The 18,540-nt window shown below is 39.8% G+C and overlaps 1 protein-coding gene across 50 annotated transcripts in view; it reads left to right on the forward strand.

The window, feature by feature from the left end:
- LOC138288307 (mucin-19) overlaps positions 1–18,540 on the forward strand; it is a 1,675,551-nt gene that overhangs the window by 459,022 nt on the left and 1,197,989 nt on the right. For all 50 annotated transcript variants that reach the window (XM_069229764.1, XM_069229784.1, XM_069229763.1 and 47 more), the window contains 4 exons: positions 237–289; positions 7,347–7,447; positions 8,388–8,539; positions 16,056–16,194. In XM_069229764.1, the coding sequence (XP_069085865.1) occupies positions 237–289; positions 7,347–7,447; positions 8,388–8,539; positions 16,056–16,194 (445 nt within the window). The remainder of the gene's footprint in view (positions 1–236; positions 290–7,346; positions 7,448–8,387; positions 8,540–16,055; positions 16,195–18,540) is intronic.

An 18,540-nucleotide genomic window follows, 5' to 3' on the forward strand; every position in this document is an offset into this window, starting at 1 on the left:
TTAGTGAGGGAATGGGAGTTGGAATTACTGCTTCCTCTGGTAACTCATGAGGATCGCACATGTAGTCCCCTGTTATCATTAATGTGATAGTGTTACCAGGCAGGATACCTATCTACACTCAATGGGGGCCTATATCAGCTGCATACAAGGCGCAGCGCGCACTAGACTAGTAGAACTCCACCTCTGTCCACTTGACATTTTTTGAGTAATTTTGATTTCTGAAAATTTATTTCCAGCGAGTGCAGAAATGGACGGATTCAGTGTTTGCACCCAGTGGACATGAATGCAGGTGAGGCTTTTATGAAAATAAATGGTACTGTTTAATATGCATGCATTCCTCTAGCCAGCGCAGGATGAGCGCCAAGCATCAGTTCTGCAATTCATCATTAAATAATGGTAAAGTGTACCTGGTGCGGGTAAAACATTTTTGTAACTATTATTTCAGTGGTACAGTTGATCACCTCACTTCTACCATTGTTTTAATTTTCGTCTCTGACAGTCCTGAACTGGGAAAGGCTACATTTCTGTGTTTTGCTGGAACCATCGACTGAGCTCAGTTAAACATTTTTCAAAATAATTTAGTACAGAATTATAGTGGTCCGATCCCACAATTTAAGATTGGCTGCCGGTCAAACAATATTTGAAAATTGTTACTAATCATGAAAACATGATAGAAAAGGAAAAAAATAACCGAAGGCTCTAAATTATAAATCCTGTTTCTCATCAACGAGCAGCAGCAAATAATATTTTGTTGTTTTGTAAATCATTCTATCACCCATTGTGTCTCTTGGTGATAAGCAGGACCAGAAGAATAACCAAGTAGCAGAATAATGTAATTAAGAAAGGTACTGATTGAATTACAATCTTTTCAAACCTTTTCTTAATCGTGAGTGAGGGAAGGTGATCTTGAGGGTAAGAGCAAAAAAAGATCCACATTGTAGGGGACAGTAACGAAGAATTGGCATGACCACCCAAGTAGGCCTTCTGAAATCGTGGGATACATAGGAGTAGCTAGTTAAATAAACATAAAACTCTGGTGGGTTTATATCTATTCAAGTGATTGCTGATGAATTTGGGAGAACCTCTGCAGATGGAATGGTGGACAATGCAAAGCCCCTTAAAGGAAATATGTGTAATTAATTGAAGGATTTCAGAAGTGGGGAAGACTTGCAAAACTGAGGCTATGAGATGACAATACATGCAACATGGGATCAGAGTACTGTTGATGCCTAAATAAGTACCATTACAGTAATCAAGTCTTAATCCAATCAGGGCTATAACATTTGGGCCGCCATCTTCAGAGAGATAAGGAAGAATTCGCTGAATGTTTCTCACTGAGAAGGTGCAAGGATTGGTAACAGAGACAAATTGACGCTTAACCCCCTTAACATGTCACAGAGCAAGAAGACTTAGGGCATGTTTCAGTATCAGGGGGCTTTTAGGAAGGATGACATAGGTGAGGGTTTCCCCAGTTACCTAGATCCCTAAAATGGTATCATATGCAAACAATACTTTTCTTGTAATCTGCAAAAAACATTGCTATTCACAAGAAAGTAAGAAAATCTGGGCTTGATTACTTCAGGATACCATGTCACAATTAACAGATGTTATCCATAATCGTGCATCTTTTGACGTAAATCTCGCAGTGGTATAATCAAGTTCAGCTTTGAAAAGATAGCTTAGTAAGCAAAAAGGCACCACAAATACTTACACCTACCACTGCTCTGGGCAACATACCATGATGCACTCCCTTGGTCCATCCTGCATCTCTGTGATTGGAAGTCGCCTGGAGAAACTGTTGCTCAGATTTGCTTTAAGTTAGTAGCACCTCCGTCTTTGAGAAAATGGCAAATCCACAGCATATGAAGAAGGATAGCAACATGACCATTTGTTATCTTATTATATCGTTTCTATACCTGGACTTACTAACATTCATAGTCATCAGTCGTTTTTATTGGGTCAATAGTATTGCATCACCTCCGTAAAAAGAAAGACCTAGTGGTCTTTAATACAGGAATACATTCCTCAAGTCCTATGACTAAAAGCACAACTCAATATACATAAACATGACGTTTTCAGAGTATTAGAGCGCTGGAGGTAAAAATATTTCATTCTTGTGTCCTGAAGCTTTTACAGTTGTTGGCTGCAGAGCACTGAAGAAGATTGTGACCATCTGCTGGGCTCTCACCTTTCATATTTCTAATTTTTGTGGCATTATTGATTTATAAATGAAAATATGTATAATCACATATTTCTAAAAATCCCCCAACCTCTCTACCTCGTTCAAAAGCAAAAACAATATCTATCCTTGCACTTCAGAAGTGTCAATAATAGTATAGATGTCTGTGAACTATGTTTGAGGAGACAGTGACGGAAAAGTTCACTCAGTGGCCACGGGGCTTTGAACCCGCCTTTAGGATTACTACAGCAATTATTTGGAAGTATAAATACCATATATTCATGCTGTAGAAAAGGGAGGCAACAGTAACAAAAAAGCAGCCAAGTCCATGGTGTAATCAGCATTAGCTTTTTGTGTTGTGAGCCATTGTCCATGTTTATGCATCAGCTGGCGCTCATGGATTTTGCCTCAATATTGGTCACTTCCAACATCTCTCCTTAATCCCTTCTTCATCATCCAGAAAACATCTGTTCAATTGCGACATTGCTTACAGATACGACTTGTACCAAAGTCAGCGTGGTATCAGAATAAGGTTGCCTAAATATCTTGTGATAAAAATAGGTGTGTCCTCGAAATCGTTCCATTCGCTTAATAATAATTTTTTTTAACGATAATTAGGCTGCAATATGTGTGTCAGGCAAGATTTGGCTAACACTGTTCTGCTATACAACCCTCGGCTTCGTATCAGAATGTCCGTGTCAGAATATCGTCTTACATAAATATTATGTCCTAACCATGGTTTACAAAATTATCACCTCATTAGAGTTAATAATAGAAAATCGACGCCCCGTGGTTCAATATTTTTGTAAACGATATTTAGGAAACTATAGGTATGCCTGATGATTTCTGTAGGCAACATTTTGACACACAACCTACACACTGTTACTATGTACATATGTGAGGGACATATGTTAATATGGACCGACCTGGACATGTATATGCTCTACTGGTGAAGCCTCAAAAACATGATGCTGTAGGAAATCAGGAATAGCCAGAAAGCAAAAGGGTAAGATTGTACCTCTGATCACACAGTGCAAGGCCTTTGTAAAGGACCTACAGCTTGTAGTCCTTAGTCAACAGGGTATTAACCTCATTTATTGCCATAAAAAGGTACCCACATATTAGAGCTACCTGTTTCCTCACAACAGAGCAAGGGCTATGCTGTCAGCGACACCCCTCTTTCTCAAACTGCAAATTCAGACAGAAACCGCTTATGAGCCTCGTTTATTTGAACATTGGCAGATTTTCATACAAAGTCATTACTATGAGAACGTATAGGATGGCGAGCCTTCCCTTGTGGAGCCCAAGGACTTGTGGGTGAAGGGCTGGCGAAGTGTTGTCTCCTGGTCCTGGGACCATCCCACTGTTATGTTCTCATGAGGAAAGCAGGACGCCTTCATGTCTCTTTTTGTGCTCACAGCACTAACGATTTTCTTATGTGAACAAGGTGCAGTTACCGTAACCACGGTATATAGGTAATTCGCCCCATAGCCAGTTTAGGGGAGTCTTCTTTCCCGAACTGCATTGCATGCCTTAAGGATCAAATTACACTAAGAAGTACAATTAGAAAAAGTTCAGTTCGGACATTTTTGAACTCTTACTACATAATAGTACAGCATTTTGATTAATTTGTACACATTTTCCTTATCTGTGCAAGAATACATACAACCCTTTACCTTTCACCCGGCCCACAAGAGCTTCACGCCCAACGATGTTAGATGCCCCTCTCAAAAAATAATTATTTTTACTATGGGGTAATTTTTAAAACACAGTTTTTCAAATTTATTTCCTAAAAATGTATTTTAGAGGCAGTTGTTATAGATACCTGTAAAATATTCCAGCAGATCAGGGTCAACCACAGTGCTCAGGAGCATTATGTATCAGCCATAGCATATCATGTGTGCTGCTTCTTCGGCTACTTGGCTTGAGTTTTTGTCCACTCATCGCAGTGAGACCTGGAGTATGGGACTGGAAAGTTAAACTGTTTTCTGTGCTTTCTGCTGAAATAGACGTAAGAATGTTTTCCAGGTCATCAGAGTTTTGGAATGGATGCTGACTAAACATTACTCAGGCTGCCACAGTCAGTTGGTGCATGGTGTGAAAAAGGTTAACTTCTACTGGATAATCCTACCTGCAGATTAGTAAAGGACCCTTTCCTACGGACCATACTTTATCCGGAGCTTGTAGTAGGGACACCTCAGCAGTGTGAAGTGACAGTACTGTGGCTTGGACCACAGAGCAGAAGAAATCCAACAGAAGTACGCTAGCCAGGCTAACCAGGGTACCAAAGGAGATGGTGACATCTGCTTATGTTTTAGCACACCTCACAGGCTGTCCTATTCAACTGGAGTACACTTTGAAAAAGGCTAGCATGTTGCTTGCAGGGGTCTGTAAGTGATATACTGAGAAACACACATTAGATGACAGGGTTTAATATGAAGCAGTAAAACTTGTTGTCCTCCCTTTACATTTTCCTGATACAGCCATAACCAATAATATGTGACAACCTAACTCGAGTTGGAAAGCACAAACTCTTAGCAGAGTAGTTATAAAGAGACACGTAAATATGGTGCTTAGAATGGGATAATCTCCTAGAAGATTGTGTATCCTTTTATGAGGATGGCATGGTCCTCTTTGTCCGAGCCCTGCAGGTGATGGGTCAGTGTCTCCTACAGATACTGATGTTGTACGACCATCCATTAGGCCTAAAAGTGAACTGAGACATGTCAGCCCTCGTCCTACTGAAAGGCACAGTCAAAGACACACTGCGGCAACCAAAACTAAAATCTAAACACACTACTTTAACAAGCTAGTACTACATGTTGCACTCTCCCCACGGCTGATGTGGAATCTCAACATTCGTCCCCCATGGCCTAAATTACCAACTCCTTTCACAGGTGGCAGTCCCTTCCCCTATCAAAAATAGGAAGGATAGCACTCATAAAATGTATTGAACTCCCTAAGCTTCTGTGTGTACTGCAGAACTTTCACAGACCATTCCATATTCCCTCTCAAATGTCCTACAAACAAACTTTAGGATGTTCCTGTGGGTTAAAGGGCAACCATGATTATCAATGGCCAAATGTAAGCAGTAAACATATGAGGGAGGACTTGGGATGAAGGTTGTCCAATTTTATGACTCGGCTGCACGTTTTTCAGTCAATAATGATTGGATGTTTACTGACAGAACAGACACACCATATTTACTGGAACTGGAGTTATTACATATTAAGTTCATTGACAAGCCCATCACCAAACTAAAGATCCAACCAATTTCCCTGCAACTACGACATCAGCCCTAATTGCAAGACACAGAGCCTTAAAGACAATTGGATGGCATGCTAGACCCACACAAGAGACTCCTCTTTGGCTAGCTAACTGGCTTCCTTCTTGAGGCTAACCATTGAAATTGTGAGGTTGTAACAATATTGGTATCTCCAGACTGGGAGATGTGTGGAAGACAGACTACAAGAAACCTTCTGACGAACTACAAGACAAATTCTAATTACATATAATCCCAATTCTTCTGATTCCTCCAGTTGCGAAACCTCCAGTTAATCCTCTCCTGGACAAGCGCATATACTTGCTTGAGGACAACATTTTTAGAGGTCAAATTGATGTCAGAACCCCTAGGCAAAGGTAGTATATCACAACTTTATTGTTCATTGATTGCAAATACCCCAGACCCAATGGCCTATGAATGCAAAGCGTAGGAGGTGGACTTAGAAATGCATGACTGAACGAATGGATTAAGGCCAAGATGGACCCTGTATGCTTGCAATACCTGCATGGTTTAGGCTTATTCAGTTTCACTTCCTGCATAGAATATACTACATTCTGGGCCAGCTGCACAAAATGAAAGACAAACACCCACCAACCTGCACCAGGTGTCAATCTTCTATGGATATATTAAAGCACATGGTCAGGGAATGCCCTGATATACAGTCATATTTAAAGAGAATCCAGCAAACGCTAGCCTTGATACTGGGGCAACAAGTCGACCTCACACCTAAGATGGCCGTAATATGGCTCATGGACGATTGAACAAGAAGGTACCCATTCACGCTGTACACTTCTTGGTCTTGGCTCTTTCATTGCCAAACATGAGATAAACAGGCAATGGAGAGCGCTGTAGCCTCCCACTTTACAGGAATGGAAACTGGGAAAAAGTTGTTATCTACTTGAGAAAGCTGTTTATAAGGCCAAGGGATGCCCCAGTAAGCATAACAAGATTTGAGGACCAAGAATGTGCACAGTACAATGTACCAACGCAAGACATCGCCAGAACGTCAATAATCTTTGCAACTTCACCGATAGACACAGTACTTCCCTACTGTATAGCTCATGGCAGGGATTGCCTTGTTGAACCAAACAAAGTTGTGTACTAAAGGAGTAATTGCGAGTAATATTTCTTACCTGACTTTGTATTTTAAAGCAATTGAGGATTACCTGAAAATTCTTTATCGCTCATCAAATTAAATTGTATTAGTTATGTATGGCAATTTGGTTCACACTTAATTAAAAATCTGGAAAAACATTTTTGAAAAACACTCATAACTGAATGTACTCAATGTTTAGGGAAGGCTGATATTAAAACTTCTTATTAGAATGGATGTTATTAACTTCACTATATGCAAATCAGTATTCTCACATTGTCAACTGGCACCATGTCATGAAGTTGAGCTTCAGTCAGTACTGATTTTCTACCCAGCAGTTCTAAGCATGTTGGGATTTGTAGCTTCACATTATCCTTTGTAAAATTGCCCTACATTTCCCAGCTTGCTAAGTTTTCTTAGCTAAAGAAACGAAAGTGTCAGAAAATCACCCTTATGTCTAGGGCTGGTAGGACTGGGTGAAACAATCAATTCAAAGATTAATCAGGGAAAACTTGCTTTGTTTGCCTAAAAATTACTGCCTGCTTAGGGTGTCTGTGGTAGGTGGGTACAGAGCTAGCAAAAAAGATGCATCAACGCTGTGATTCGTACCAAGGACAAACGAAATAGCTTTTCCAGACCTGTTCATCAAATGAATCAAGCTTACAGCTATGTTGCCTTCTAAGTTCTCCCTAAGCAAAAAGTATTCAGTGTTTGGTTTCTGTTCGTATTTGTATTTTGGAAATTGAATGTTCCAAGTTAATTTTTTTAAACGTGTCTTTTTTTTACTTCAGTGAACTGTTCGGGAGGAGCCGAATATATTGACTGCAGTGACCCACTAACTCAGAAGAGAACTGATCTAGAATGCCGAAAAATGAATCTACCTGTTCAAAAAGTAAGTGAGCTTTCACGAGAGGAAATTAACAAAAGCTTATTTCGTCACACTGCATGTTTTAAATGCCAAAATAGCCCCCAAACTTTAACCAGACCAAACCCCATAGACTTTCTCATCGAGGAACTAAAGCGTGGCTCCGTAGTTTGTCACCCATTGTGGCAGTGAAAGGTATGTATCGTAGAGATAAGACATGTTTACGTTTCTAGTAAAGTTTTTAGGCATGCACATTCTAAGAAACAATTGGATGGCTAAGTTTTGAGGCTAGAACGAAAGAGGGAAACTTAGATTCAGCTGATATGACAGGTAGAAACGAGACCCTGATACGTAATGGGTGTGGTAATCCACTCATCAAACTCCACTATGAACTAGACAACCTTCATAAACTGTAAACTTAGTACTTGTATAGCGCACTTTTACCCTATAAGTTGGGCTTCTTGGCACTGTACACATACCACTATGGAACCCTTCCTGGCTTTCCCTGCGAAGTGCCCACTCCTGGGGACCCCAAGGTGAAGCCAGGAATCCCATTGCTGTTGGGGCCATTGTGGAAATTAAGCAACCTGTTGCCCAGAGTGGGACCCATGATTAGATTGGCACTGAGGCAAGAACTAGCAGGTCTGAGGAAATTGAGCCCAAGACCTGCCGAGGCAGGAATTGAACCCTGGTCTCAGGCCAGACCTCTGCAATAGGGTCTGCTGCTCTAACAATTGAGCCACACTTCTCCATAAGTGCCCTTGAAATTTGGATAGTAAGATAGAATAATGTGTGGCCGCCCTTAGCCACTGGCCACATATCCTTAACGTCTTCCTATGTTTACCCGATTGCACCAGTGCACATTAGATCATGCATTCCTTTGAAAGGAAGTAGGAGTATTGGCGAATTGAGAGCTGTTTGTGTGTTGAGATGATTTTTATGTTTTTTCTATCCTATGCATCTCTAGTTAAGAGAACACTGTGTACCGGGATGCTACTGCCGCAAACCAATGGTTCGAGACACAAGAGGGGAGTGTGTGCTTCCAAAGGATTGTCCATGTATTTCTGGAGCTCAGGAGTACAAGAATGGAGCCGTGACAACAGTTGGATGCAACAACTGGTAATTGCTAAACTCTGAAAAGCAATTTTGCTTTTCTGTCTTACTGTGTTGTAGACATGTTTTATTGTTTGCACATTTTCTAACGTAACAATTTTAACAAGTCAGTGATTGGTTTCTTTTCGTCATTCTTTTTTGTGCCAGATAGCGTTAGATTAAAATTTTATAGACCAATGCGGTGAAGTATTCAGCATAGTGGCAAAGGCCTCCATAGTCTTTAAAAATTGGACTTAACAAAAAGAGTGCATCGAAATCCACTTTCTGGACAATATCTTTGAATCTATTACATGAGATTCCAATTGTCATGTTTGAGTTTTTAAAGACACACAAGGATACTTTTATAACATCTCAGGGTGTCACTTCATTGTCTCAAATCTGTCTGCACAGGGTCTTCCAGATAAATAAGTTTGATAATGTCCAACATGGGGTCCATCTTCAAGCCCTCTCATAAATACATAGATGACTTCCTTAATCCCTTCCCCATCACCTATTCATTTATAAGAAACTTTGCACACAAGATCCACACTGCAGAGCACCTTCCATGTAATTCTAAAACTACCATAATAGCTACGTTAGTCTTTGTGTACACTCATTGCTCTTTATGAGGCCTTGGAAGTCACTGAACTATTTTGTGCACCAAACTACACTGCACCAGGGACCTATCAACTTCGTTCTTGGACTGATGAAGAATGCACTTAAATTTTTTTACCAGTATGATTTTCACATCCAAGTAAGGAGTGCCACTATGGCTGGCTTTCAGAAGAAGTGGATTTTCAGTTATAATAATTATTTTATGACCAAAATGAAAATATGGCTAACCTGTTGATGATGTTTTCTGCTTTTGTAAAGGAAAATATGTTGGTTTTCATGATATTCGTTTCTTGACGCTTCCACTGTAAATTAAAATGGCCTACAAATAGGCTCACTTTTCATGAAAATGACAGACAAGAACACTTTCTTGCACTATAGAAGACATCACCAATTCCATGCAAGCACTTTTCTACATCCACCGTCAGGCTTAGACAATAAATTAAGACTTTTTTGTCCATCAAGACATAGGGCCTGATTTCAACTTTGGAGGACGGTGTTAAACCGTCCCAAAAGTGGCGGATATACCACCTACTGTATTACGAGTCCATTATATCCTATGGAACTCGTAATATGGTAGGTGGTATATCCGTCACTTTTGGGACGGTTTAACACCGTCCTCCAAAGTTGTAATCAGGCCCATACTGTGTCAGAAACTGATTAACAATGGATACCCAAACAGACTGATAAAACAGGCTGTAAAGCAAGCAAGACTGGGATTGCCTGACCACACCTAAAAATTATTCCACAGACATTCATAAATATGCTTTTTGAACACACTCTAATGAAAGGTGTAAGCCAGTGGTTCCCAAACTTTTTCGATCCCCGGCTCCTTTGACCTATTGGCCGTGTTGGCCACGGCTCCCCATTATGTTACTTTTTTTTGGCGGGTGGGGGAACGTAATCCCAGCCTGTACCTGTACCTACACTATTTACAGTTTGACTTCTTAATTCTCTCGTTCAGGTTCCTGAAAACCATTTATTTTAAATTATTTCTTTTCTTTTGTCATAGGGATATTATTAATGGTACTCTGGCGCCCTCCGCTGGTCACAATAATTAATGCAGGGGGTTTTGTTTCCAAAACCACGGTGAAAAGCTACCGATTAAAAGCACCTCCGAGTGGTTTCCAGACTGTGTGCGGCGCCCCTGGCTAATTTTGACGGCGCACCAAGGAGCCGCGGCGCACAGTTTGGGAACCACTGGTGTAAGCTGATAAATCAATTATTGAAACCTTTCTGAAAGGTGATTGTTTGTCATTCCAAAAATGTCTAAACTTACGGTAATGGGTGCACATGATGAGTACTGACCTACAGAGGTATGGACAGTTTTATTTGATCAGTTCTAGGCATAAGTGGTGCTGGTAAGAATCTTTTAATTACAAGTATCTGTCTTAAAACTCAAATATTCATGGTGATTTTGACATATTTTTTCCAGCTAAGCATAATCATAAGGATATTTCCTTTTTTACCCTTCCAGCATAGAGTCCAAACAGCTTGGGCCATAATGTAATAAAGACTGGATTTATCAAATGGTGTGCATCTGTGCCTGCCGGAATATCTTCTTGAGGCATTAGAGATTGCAGACTGTGGCTCCGCAGACACTGATGCACCTGTGAAAATGGGAACATTTGACTTTAACACTAGCCATCTTGCATTGACTACACATTAAAAAGTTGAATGCCTTTCGGACAGCGGGTGTACTCCACTGCACAATGTAGTGGAAGGACAATGGCATCTCTCTTATTGTCTAGGCACTCTCAATGACCAACTTCCAGGATCTAGTGAAAGTGAGCAGACCAGCTTGCTGCCCTTCTGACCTTTGTCCTTCAGATAGCTTCCAAAAAACCCTTCTATCAACCTCAGCAGCCATGCCAGTTGGGAAACCAATCAACAAGTACCTTTCAACAGGAATTTTCCCCAGAAAAACTCAGAAAGTGCATACAAACATCCAATACTAACAACATATCACTTGGATCCTCAGGATCCCAACAATTGTAGACCAATAGTAAAGGGACCATTCCTTGGCAAACTCATGGAAAGAGCTGCTTTCACCCACATTTCAAATTTTATAGAAGATAATCCCCTACTCTCTGACTTCTAAACTGGATTCTAATCAACAGTTTTGGCTTCCTTTGGTCTAATTATGCTCATGATCCACAGAGACTTTTGAATTTTGAAAACTCCAAGGTCATTGGAGTGTCAAAAATCTACTCTTACATGTGAAGACATAATTCCATCTCTCCCCGCCTTCAAGTCCCTTTCTTGGTTACCAGTTGCTAGTAGATCCACTTTAAAGTGTTATGAATCACCCATAAGGGAAATAAATGGTAACAGCCTGAGGTCCATAGGAAGAGAGTCACCAAATACATTCAACGGAAGAAGCTCCACTCTGGATGAGCACCTCCTTTCATAGTCCCATTTACAAGAAAGAAACTGTTGGAGGTGCACCCTTCTCTGAACAAGCAGCCACATAATGGAAATATTTCCAGCAAAGATAAAAGCTATAGAGAACCGTATGAAGTTTGGTAAAATGGTCAAGCTTTTCCCTACATCATCACAAGACTCTCACTAATCAATCCCATTTAAGAATACCCAAAAAACTAGCAGCGGCAGAACAAACATATTACCGGGACATGCATAATGGACATCTGTGTGTGTATTTGGATATGTATTTGTGTGTGTATGTGTGTGTATATATATATATATATATGTATATATATATATATATATTTACACATACAGACACACATGTGTGTGCGCATATATAAATATATATATAAATATACATATATATATATATCCACATATATATATATATATATAGATAGATAGATAGATAGATAGATAGATAGATAGATAGATAGATAGATAGATAGATAGATATCTCTCTCTCTCTATATATATATATGTATATATATATATATATATATCTATATATATGTATATATATATATATATATATAGAGAGAGAGAGAGAGAGAGAGAGAGAAATTGGATTGTTGGTTGACTGGAGTGTGTTCCCTGGTCAAGCAACAGCTGCAAACCCTTGCAGTGTGAACCTCGCCAAGTCACTAATTTAACCTGGGCTTTACCCTGGGGTAGCTTGAAACAAAGAGGCAATGTGTAAATTATTTATGCAGCACACAAACAGAAATAAAGTGAAAACACAAAAAAATAAATCCCAACCAATTTAGAAAAATCAAATTGTTATAAATTATTTCACACCAAAACCATCAAAATCCAATTAGTAGAATCGAGATTATGAATTTAAAAATGTTAAGGTTCAAAATAGTCCTCAGTTCTCGAAAATGGCCACCTGGGCACCTTTAACACTACAATCAAGGGGCCAGGAGTAGATGGAGACCTCTTGGGGGTTCAAGACTGACTCATGCTAGGTCCAGGTGCGGGTTCAGTATGGTGGATTATGTCCCTGTGGCTCGGAACAGGAGGCCAGAAAAACTAACCCTTGGAGTCACTTCTCGAAGTCCTGGGTGCAGGTGAAGATGCAGGGCTCCAAAGAAGGGCTGGCATCTGAAGAGTCAAGGCAGGCTCCAGGCACCAAAGCAGTCCTTCCAGGTACAGCAGCAGTCTGGCAGAGTGCAAAGCAGGTCACAGCAGCAGGCAGTCCACTTTAAGTCCTTCGGCAGGTCCAGTAGTAAACTGAAGGGGGTGTATGAGAGCCCTATCTGTATATCCTGGTGCCCTACTCCTAAAAATTGGAAGAAGTTTCCAGAAGGGTTCTTTGAATTTCCAGGAGTTTCCTGCCTCCCCTGCCCTGGCTCTTAGCTAGCTGCACTGGCAATACATGGTTGTTAAGCCTATTGTGTGGTAGCAGAACACAACTTATTCAGGTGCAAGTGGGGCTATGCTTAGCTCCACCACCACCCCCAATCTAGTCAGTTAATGGCCTATTCAGGCTCTTCTAACTCCATCATTGTGTGACTCCCTGGGAGGAATTCACAAGGTCTAACTGTCAGTTATAACCAGTCATGTGGTCTAAGGCAGGCTGTAGGCAGAGAGGGCCAAGGGCAGGAAAATGCCAATTTTCTAAAAGCGGCATTTTCAAACTTGTAATGATAAATATGACTTTACCATTAACGAGGGCTTATCATTACAATTTCATAGACACCAAACATGACATATCTACCACCTCTGGTTTGGGAATTACAGCTTATTAAATATAATAAATCCCCAATGTTACCCTATGGGAGGGGTAGGCCTCACAGTAGTGAAAGCCGAATTTGGGATTTTTTTAATACTAGGACAGGCAAAACCTAAAAGAACATGTTTTACACTATAATTACACAGCACCCTACCCTATGGACTACCTAGGGCCGACCTTAGGGGTGACATAAGTAATAAAAGGGGAGTTGACGGCTTGGCAAGCGGTTTTAAAAGCCAAGTTGACATGGCAATGGGACACTGCCTTCAGGCTGCAATGAGAGTCCTGGTACAAGTTTTAAGGTGCTACTTAAGTAGGTGGCACAATAGGTGCTTCAGACTCACCATTAGCATTTAATTTACAGGCCATGGGTTTATAGTATACCACTCTACAAGGGACTAACATGTAAATTAAATATGTCAGGCGAAGAAGGTGGCGGATGTCAGAGAGTGCTTGCACATCTGCAAAGCGTATGTCAATAGTGAAATCCAAGCGAAGTCATAACATTTAAACAATATGGTGTTGGGTGCCAGGCTAGCCCTAACACCTGCCACCACAGGTGTCGGAGGGCCACACACTGAAGAGTGGGTGGTTGCCTAAATATTGAAAGAAGAGTGGCCAGGGCACACCAATAGCATGAATCCTGATCCTGATAATGTTCAAGAATAAGTAGAAAGTTTGTTCTTGGAAGATGATGTGTAGATATTTATTATAAGTGCAGGTAGAAAGTAGAAATCTCAATCAAAAGACTGCGTTGTACAAAATGATCATGTGTCCAGAGCAGCCAGATGTAAATTAAATATGTCAATCAGGTATGTGCCAATAAAACCATGTTTCAGGAAGAGAACACAAGCACTTTAGCACTGGCAAACAGTGGTAAAATGCACAGACTCCTAAGACCAACAAGTACAAATCCAGCAAAAAGTAGGGGGAGGAAAGCAAAATGTTTAGGGGTGACCCTGTAGAGAGGGGCATTTCCAACGTATGTGTGTGTGTATATATATATATATATACACACACGCACACACATTCATTAAAAAAACAAAGGTTAAAGTTGAAAATTCCAGTGCCAATGACGTAGTGTGTTAAAATACTGCAATTCACCAGTTATAGTTATCTCTAGTAACTGTAAGCACTAAGGTAACTATAGCTCGCGCCCACTCACACATAACACAGTGAGACAGCAAGGAGAAAGCAAGGATGACAAAGAAAATCTATGAATGAGATAATGAAGTAGAGATCTTCTGGGAGAAGATGAATGAGGCATGACATGAAATCAAGACTACATAGCCTTGGTATTCGGCATAGCTACTTTAGATAGCACTGGCTGCAGGCTTCTGAGAAAAATTTGAACAGTAGCCGCTTCTTCTTTTGGAAATCAAGAGATGAATAGATAGATAGATAGATAGATAGATAGATAGATAGATAGATAGATAGATAGATAGATAGATAGATAGATAGATAGATAGCATATTCTTTTACTACCCACCCTTGCATCAACTCCCATTTGTTGGTCCACATCTGCCCTTTTCCGCTGCCATTTTCCACCACTGGTGCACTCATCTCATTGCTTTTAAAACTTCCCTGGACCTTTATTAACCACATTCCAAACTTATTGTAATCTGTTGTATTCAACTAAATAACACTTGACACTATAATATTTATAGCTCAAAATGGAGTAACTGCACAACATTTTTGAAACTTAACCCTATAACACATTAACATTAACCTTAGGTTCCTTGCTACTTGAAACGAGTTTCAACATCTCTACAGGGGCGAAAAGGGATATGAAAATGCAATTACAATGTATAACATATAGAAAGGTTCTAGACTTCATTTGTGAGAATATTGCGTTTTATACACCGCCCAGCTCTTCGCTTTTTCGGAATCAGTTTCTTGTGACAGTTCGTTCAAGTACAGGAAAGCTATCTCACTTCGGTTTGCTTTTCCATGGAATACTTAACTTGTAGAATCGAAAGGATCAGCAGATCAAAGAACATTTGAAAAGAACCAAAATGTGTCTGTTTCATCTAAATAAAGGACTTTCCATCTGTAGTCAGATCTACTATATGTCCACACCAAACTAGCTTGCCTCCCAGTGGTAAGAAGTGCTAGGAAGCCCCAGCTGTGGTAATAAGGTCCCTTTACAAGCCGTCACATAACATAACAACCCATAAATACAGACGATCGTATGCAGTGGCTTCAGATGTATTTCCTATATAATGGATTCATATGTACTGTTTATGTCAATACCTTTTTCATTTGGCTCTGTGGTGGTCCTAATCAATAGCCTGTGTTATTTACCATGTTGCTCCACAAAATGTCACTCTGGCATTGCCCATATAATCAGAATCTCAGAAATCCAATGGCTTATTAATTCAAAATCATTCTGTTTGTTGGTTTTGAGACTTTTAGTGCAGCAAATATAACAGTATAACCCAGTCCTGGGTCCAAGGGCACACTTCATTTTTTGCATAAGTGAAATAATTCTCGTTATCCCTATCATGAAAGAAGTCGACCACATGCGTCCGGCATTGTTTCCAGTGAGCGAACCATGGTGGCTGTTGGTGTTGACATAATACCAGAGCTTTGACGACCAGTGAGCTACAAGTGACCTACCCTATAATGACGCCAGAGAAATGCTCATTTTCAATTGTCTACCTCTACAGTGTCTCATCAGTTAGGCCTCCATTAATCCATTGCAGTTGTAACATGTTACCCTCTGGCCTAGCCCAAATCTTTTGATTATCATGACTTTTTAATGTTTAGCACCTGTGTTGATGGAAGTTGGAAATGCACGGAAGAAGAATGCAAGAGTACTTGCCACATCTATGGAGATGGCCATTTCAAAACCTATGATGGAAAGTCAGACAGCTTTGATGGTCTATGCCAATATGCTTTTACTCAAGTATGTATATTTTTTCAACTCTCATACTTGCTTGCCAAATCATGTTATACATGTATGCAATGTTTCCGTTTTTCAAACCTTGGTGTCCTTGCCCACTATATTTAATGACCCGTAGTTTTCACATGTTTTCTAGCTTTTCTGAATTTAACCTTAATTAATGGTCAGTTTATGAGCATGATATTTTTTCATTCTGGATTGCCTTTACGTTTGCTATTTTTCTGTTTTGTCCCTGTTTGTTTATGTTTATAATTGTTCTTGCTTCATTAAGAGAATGGTAATGACTTTAACAGTCATATGGTCTAAAATGCATACATAGCTTGGGAAGCTGTGACAGCTTGCCCAGGCTTGATATTTTCTACCTTGTGCTATCTTGTTTCCCTCGTGTTTTTGACAACCTGTAAATCCACAGGAGTTGGTCCATGGTTATATTAGAATCTTGGACAAAAGATCCAAGGCTGGTCTAGTTTCGGGGTGTACCAAAAGAACACCTGAACCAATAGGAAAGGGTTTCTCCTCCTAGCACGTAAGCGTTTGGGGATGACTGATTCTTGGTATCAATGGATTATAGGAGCACTCATACAGCACTTTTTACCTACAACTCTGTGGAGAATCCATCTATTGTTCCACTCAATAATTTATGCAGTCCCACATAGCTTAGTCATTTAACCAGCTTCCCACCATAGGCTAAGTGATCCTCAAAGTAGCCTTTCAAGCTGGGGCATACTCTCAATCAATTACAGTTTGAGTTGGCCATCCACAAAAAACACCTTGATGTCAGAAGATGTCGTACTACTTTCATAATCTGCAAAACCACACACAGATGAAGCACTCACTAGTAAGTGAGATTCCTAAGGATGTCTACAGTTACTAATCAAGAGACCCCTTTGGTCTAACCCTCAGTCCATAGTGTGCATATAGAGCATACAGAAAGTAGCCCATTGCCAAGCACAGCTCCTAAATTAGAAACTTTACTTAAAAAACTAAAATATCTAAATCCTAGATAAAGTGCCCAGGCCAGTTACGTTCCAGGACTCAACTGAGATAGGAACATTACCGGGTTCAAAGATCTTTACACTTTTTCATTATTATACTTGTTTTCACATGCTTTCAGCCCTACGGGTATGAAGTTCCTCACATAAGTATCATCATCACTATTTTAATTGTTGATTATATTCAGTCATTTTCTCATATCGAGATCGAAAAAGAAATAAACCTGAGCAGCATGAGGGATTCAGATCACACATGATTCTAACGTGGCATTATTTATATTATTGCAAAGCTGATTCGAGCCGACAGAACATCTTTGTCTGCAAAAGTAAGACAAAGAAATGAGAACATTTATCAACTAGTTCCTTTGCCAAAATACAGCAAATGATACTTTGGTTACCTTGAAAAGTACTACAGGTTTTTTTTTTGTTTTATTAGGAAATACACAAAAATCTCATGAACAATTCATGCCTCATGTGTATGATCCATTTGCTGTAATCTGTGTGAAAACTATGAGCAGATATGAAGGTATCCGCCTACATATAAAGGCAAACAAGCTTCAGAGGTGACGAGATGACCATTGCTGGTGCATCGAAAGCAAATCATGAAAAAACAGAAATTAAGGGAAATGGGCAACACCAAACACTGTGGTGATGTTACCCTCATGCAATAACAATTTGACCGAGCTTCATCCACAGTAGATGCCACCTGTAACTGAGATATTTTATGAAATAACTTCAATGTCCTTCCTTGATTGAAGGATTTGTGGCCACTGATTGGTGAAAAAGTCAGAGCTTTAAAAAAATGATGTAATCTAATAGGTGTTTTTTCAGCTTGGCAAAGGTTGGAAAATATTTTACTACAATTTTTTAATTTGTATATTTAGTTTTTTATTACTTTGCTGTGATGTGCTATGGCTAACACAAAATGGTTAACCAAGAGAATTAGATAATTCACCTCTGTCAGATGACAAGGATGTGTATTGACTGGCACTGTTTCATAAATAATTGTTTTCATCCATTTGATTGCATTGTTTTCAGATTTGCCTTTATTATTTCTAGAAGTACTTTTCTCAATAAACATAGCATATAATCCATTAGAATAATAGTTGTGAATGCACAGATTTTTCTTTGTCCTTATGTTTATTATCTTCACAGCCACTCAGGGGGACATTGCTAACCTAATTGTGAGCATGTACTAGCATTGGGTGACAAGGACTAAATTACATTGTATGGATTGTAAGGTCACTGTGAAGGTACTATTGTAATCATCCTTAAGACTGGTAGCTTTAACAAAAACATCAGTTACCCAAAAATGCTACAACATGCAATGCTTTGTAACACCTCTATAATGAATATG

This window comes from Pleurodeles waltl, chromosome 4_1, assembly GCF_031143425.1.
Source record: "Pleurodeles waltl isolate 20211129_DDA chromosome 4_1, aPleWal1.hap1.20221129, whole genome shotgun sequence".
In the NCBI taxonomy this organism is placed as follows: domain Eukaryota; kingdom Metazoa; phylum Chordata; class Amphibia; order Caudata; family Salamandridae; genus Pleurodeles; species Pleurodeles waltl.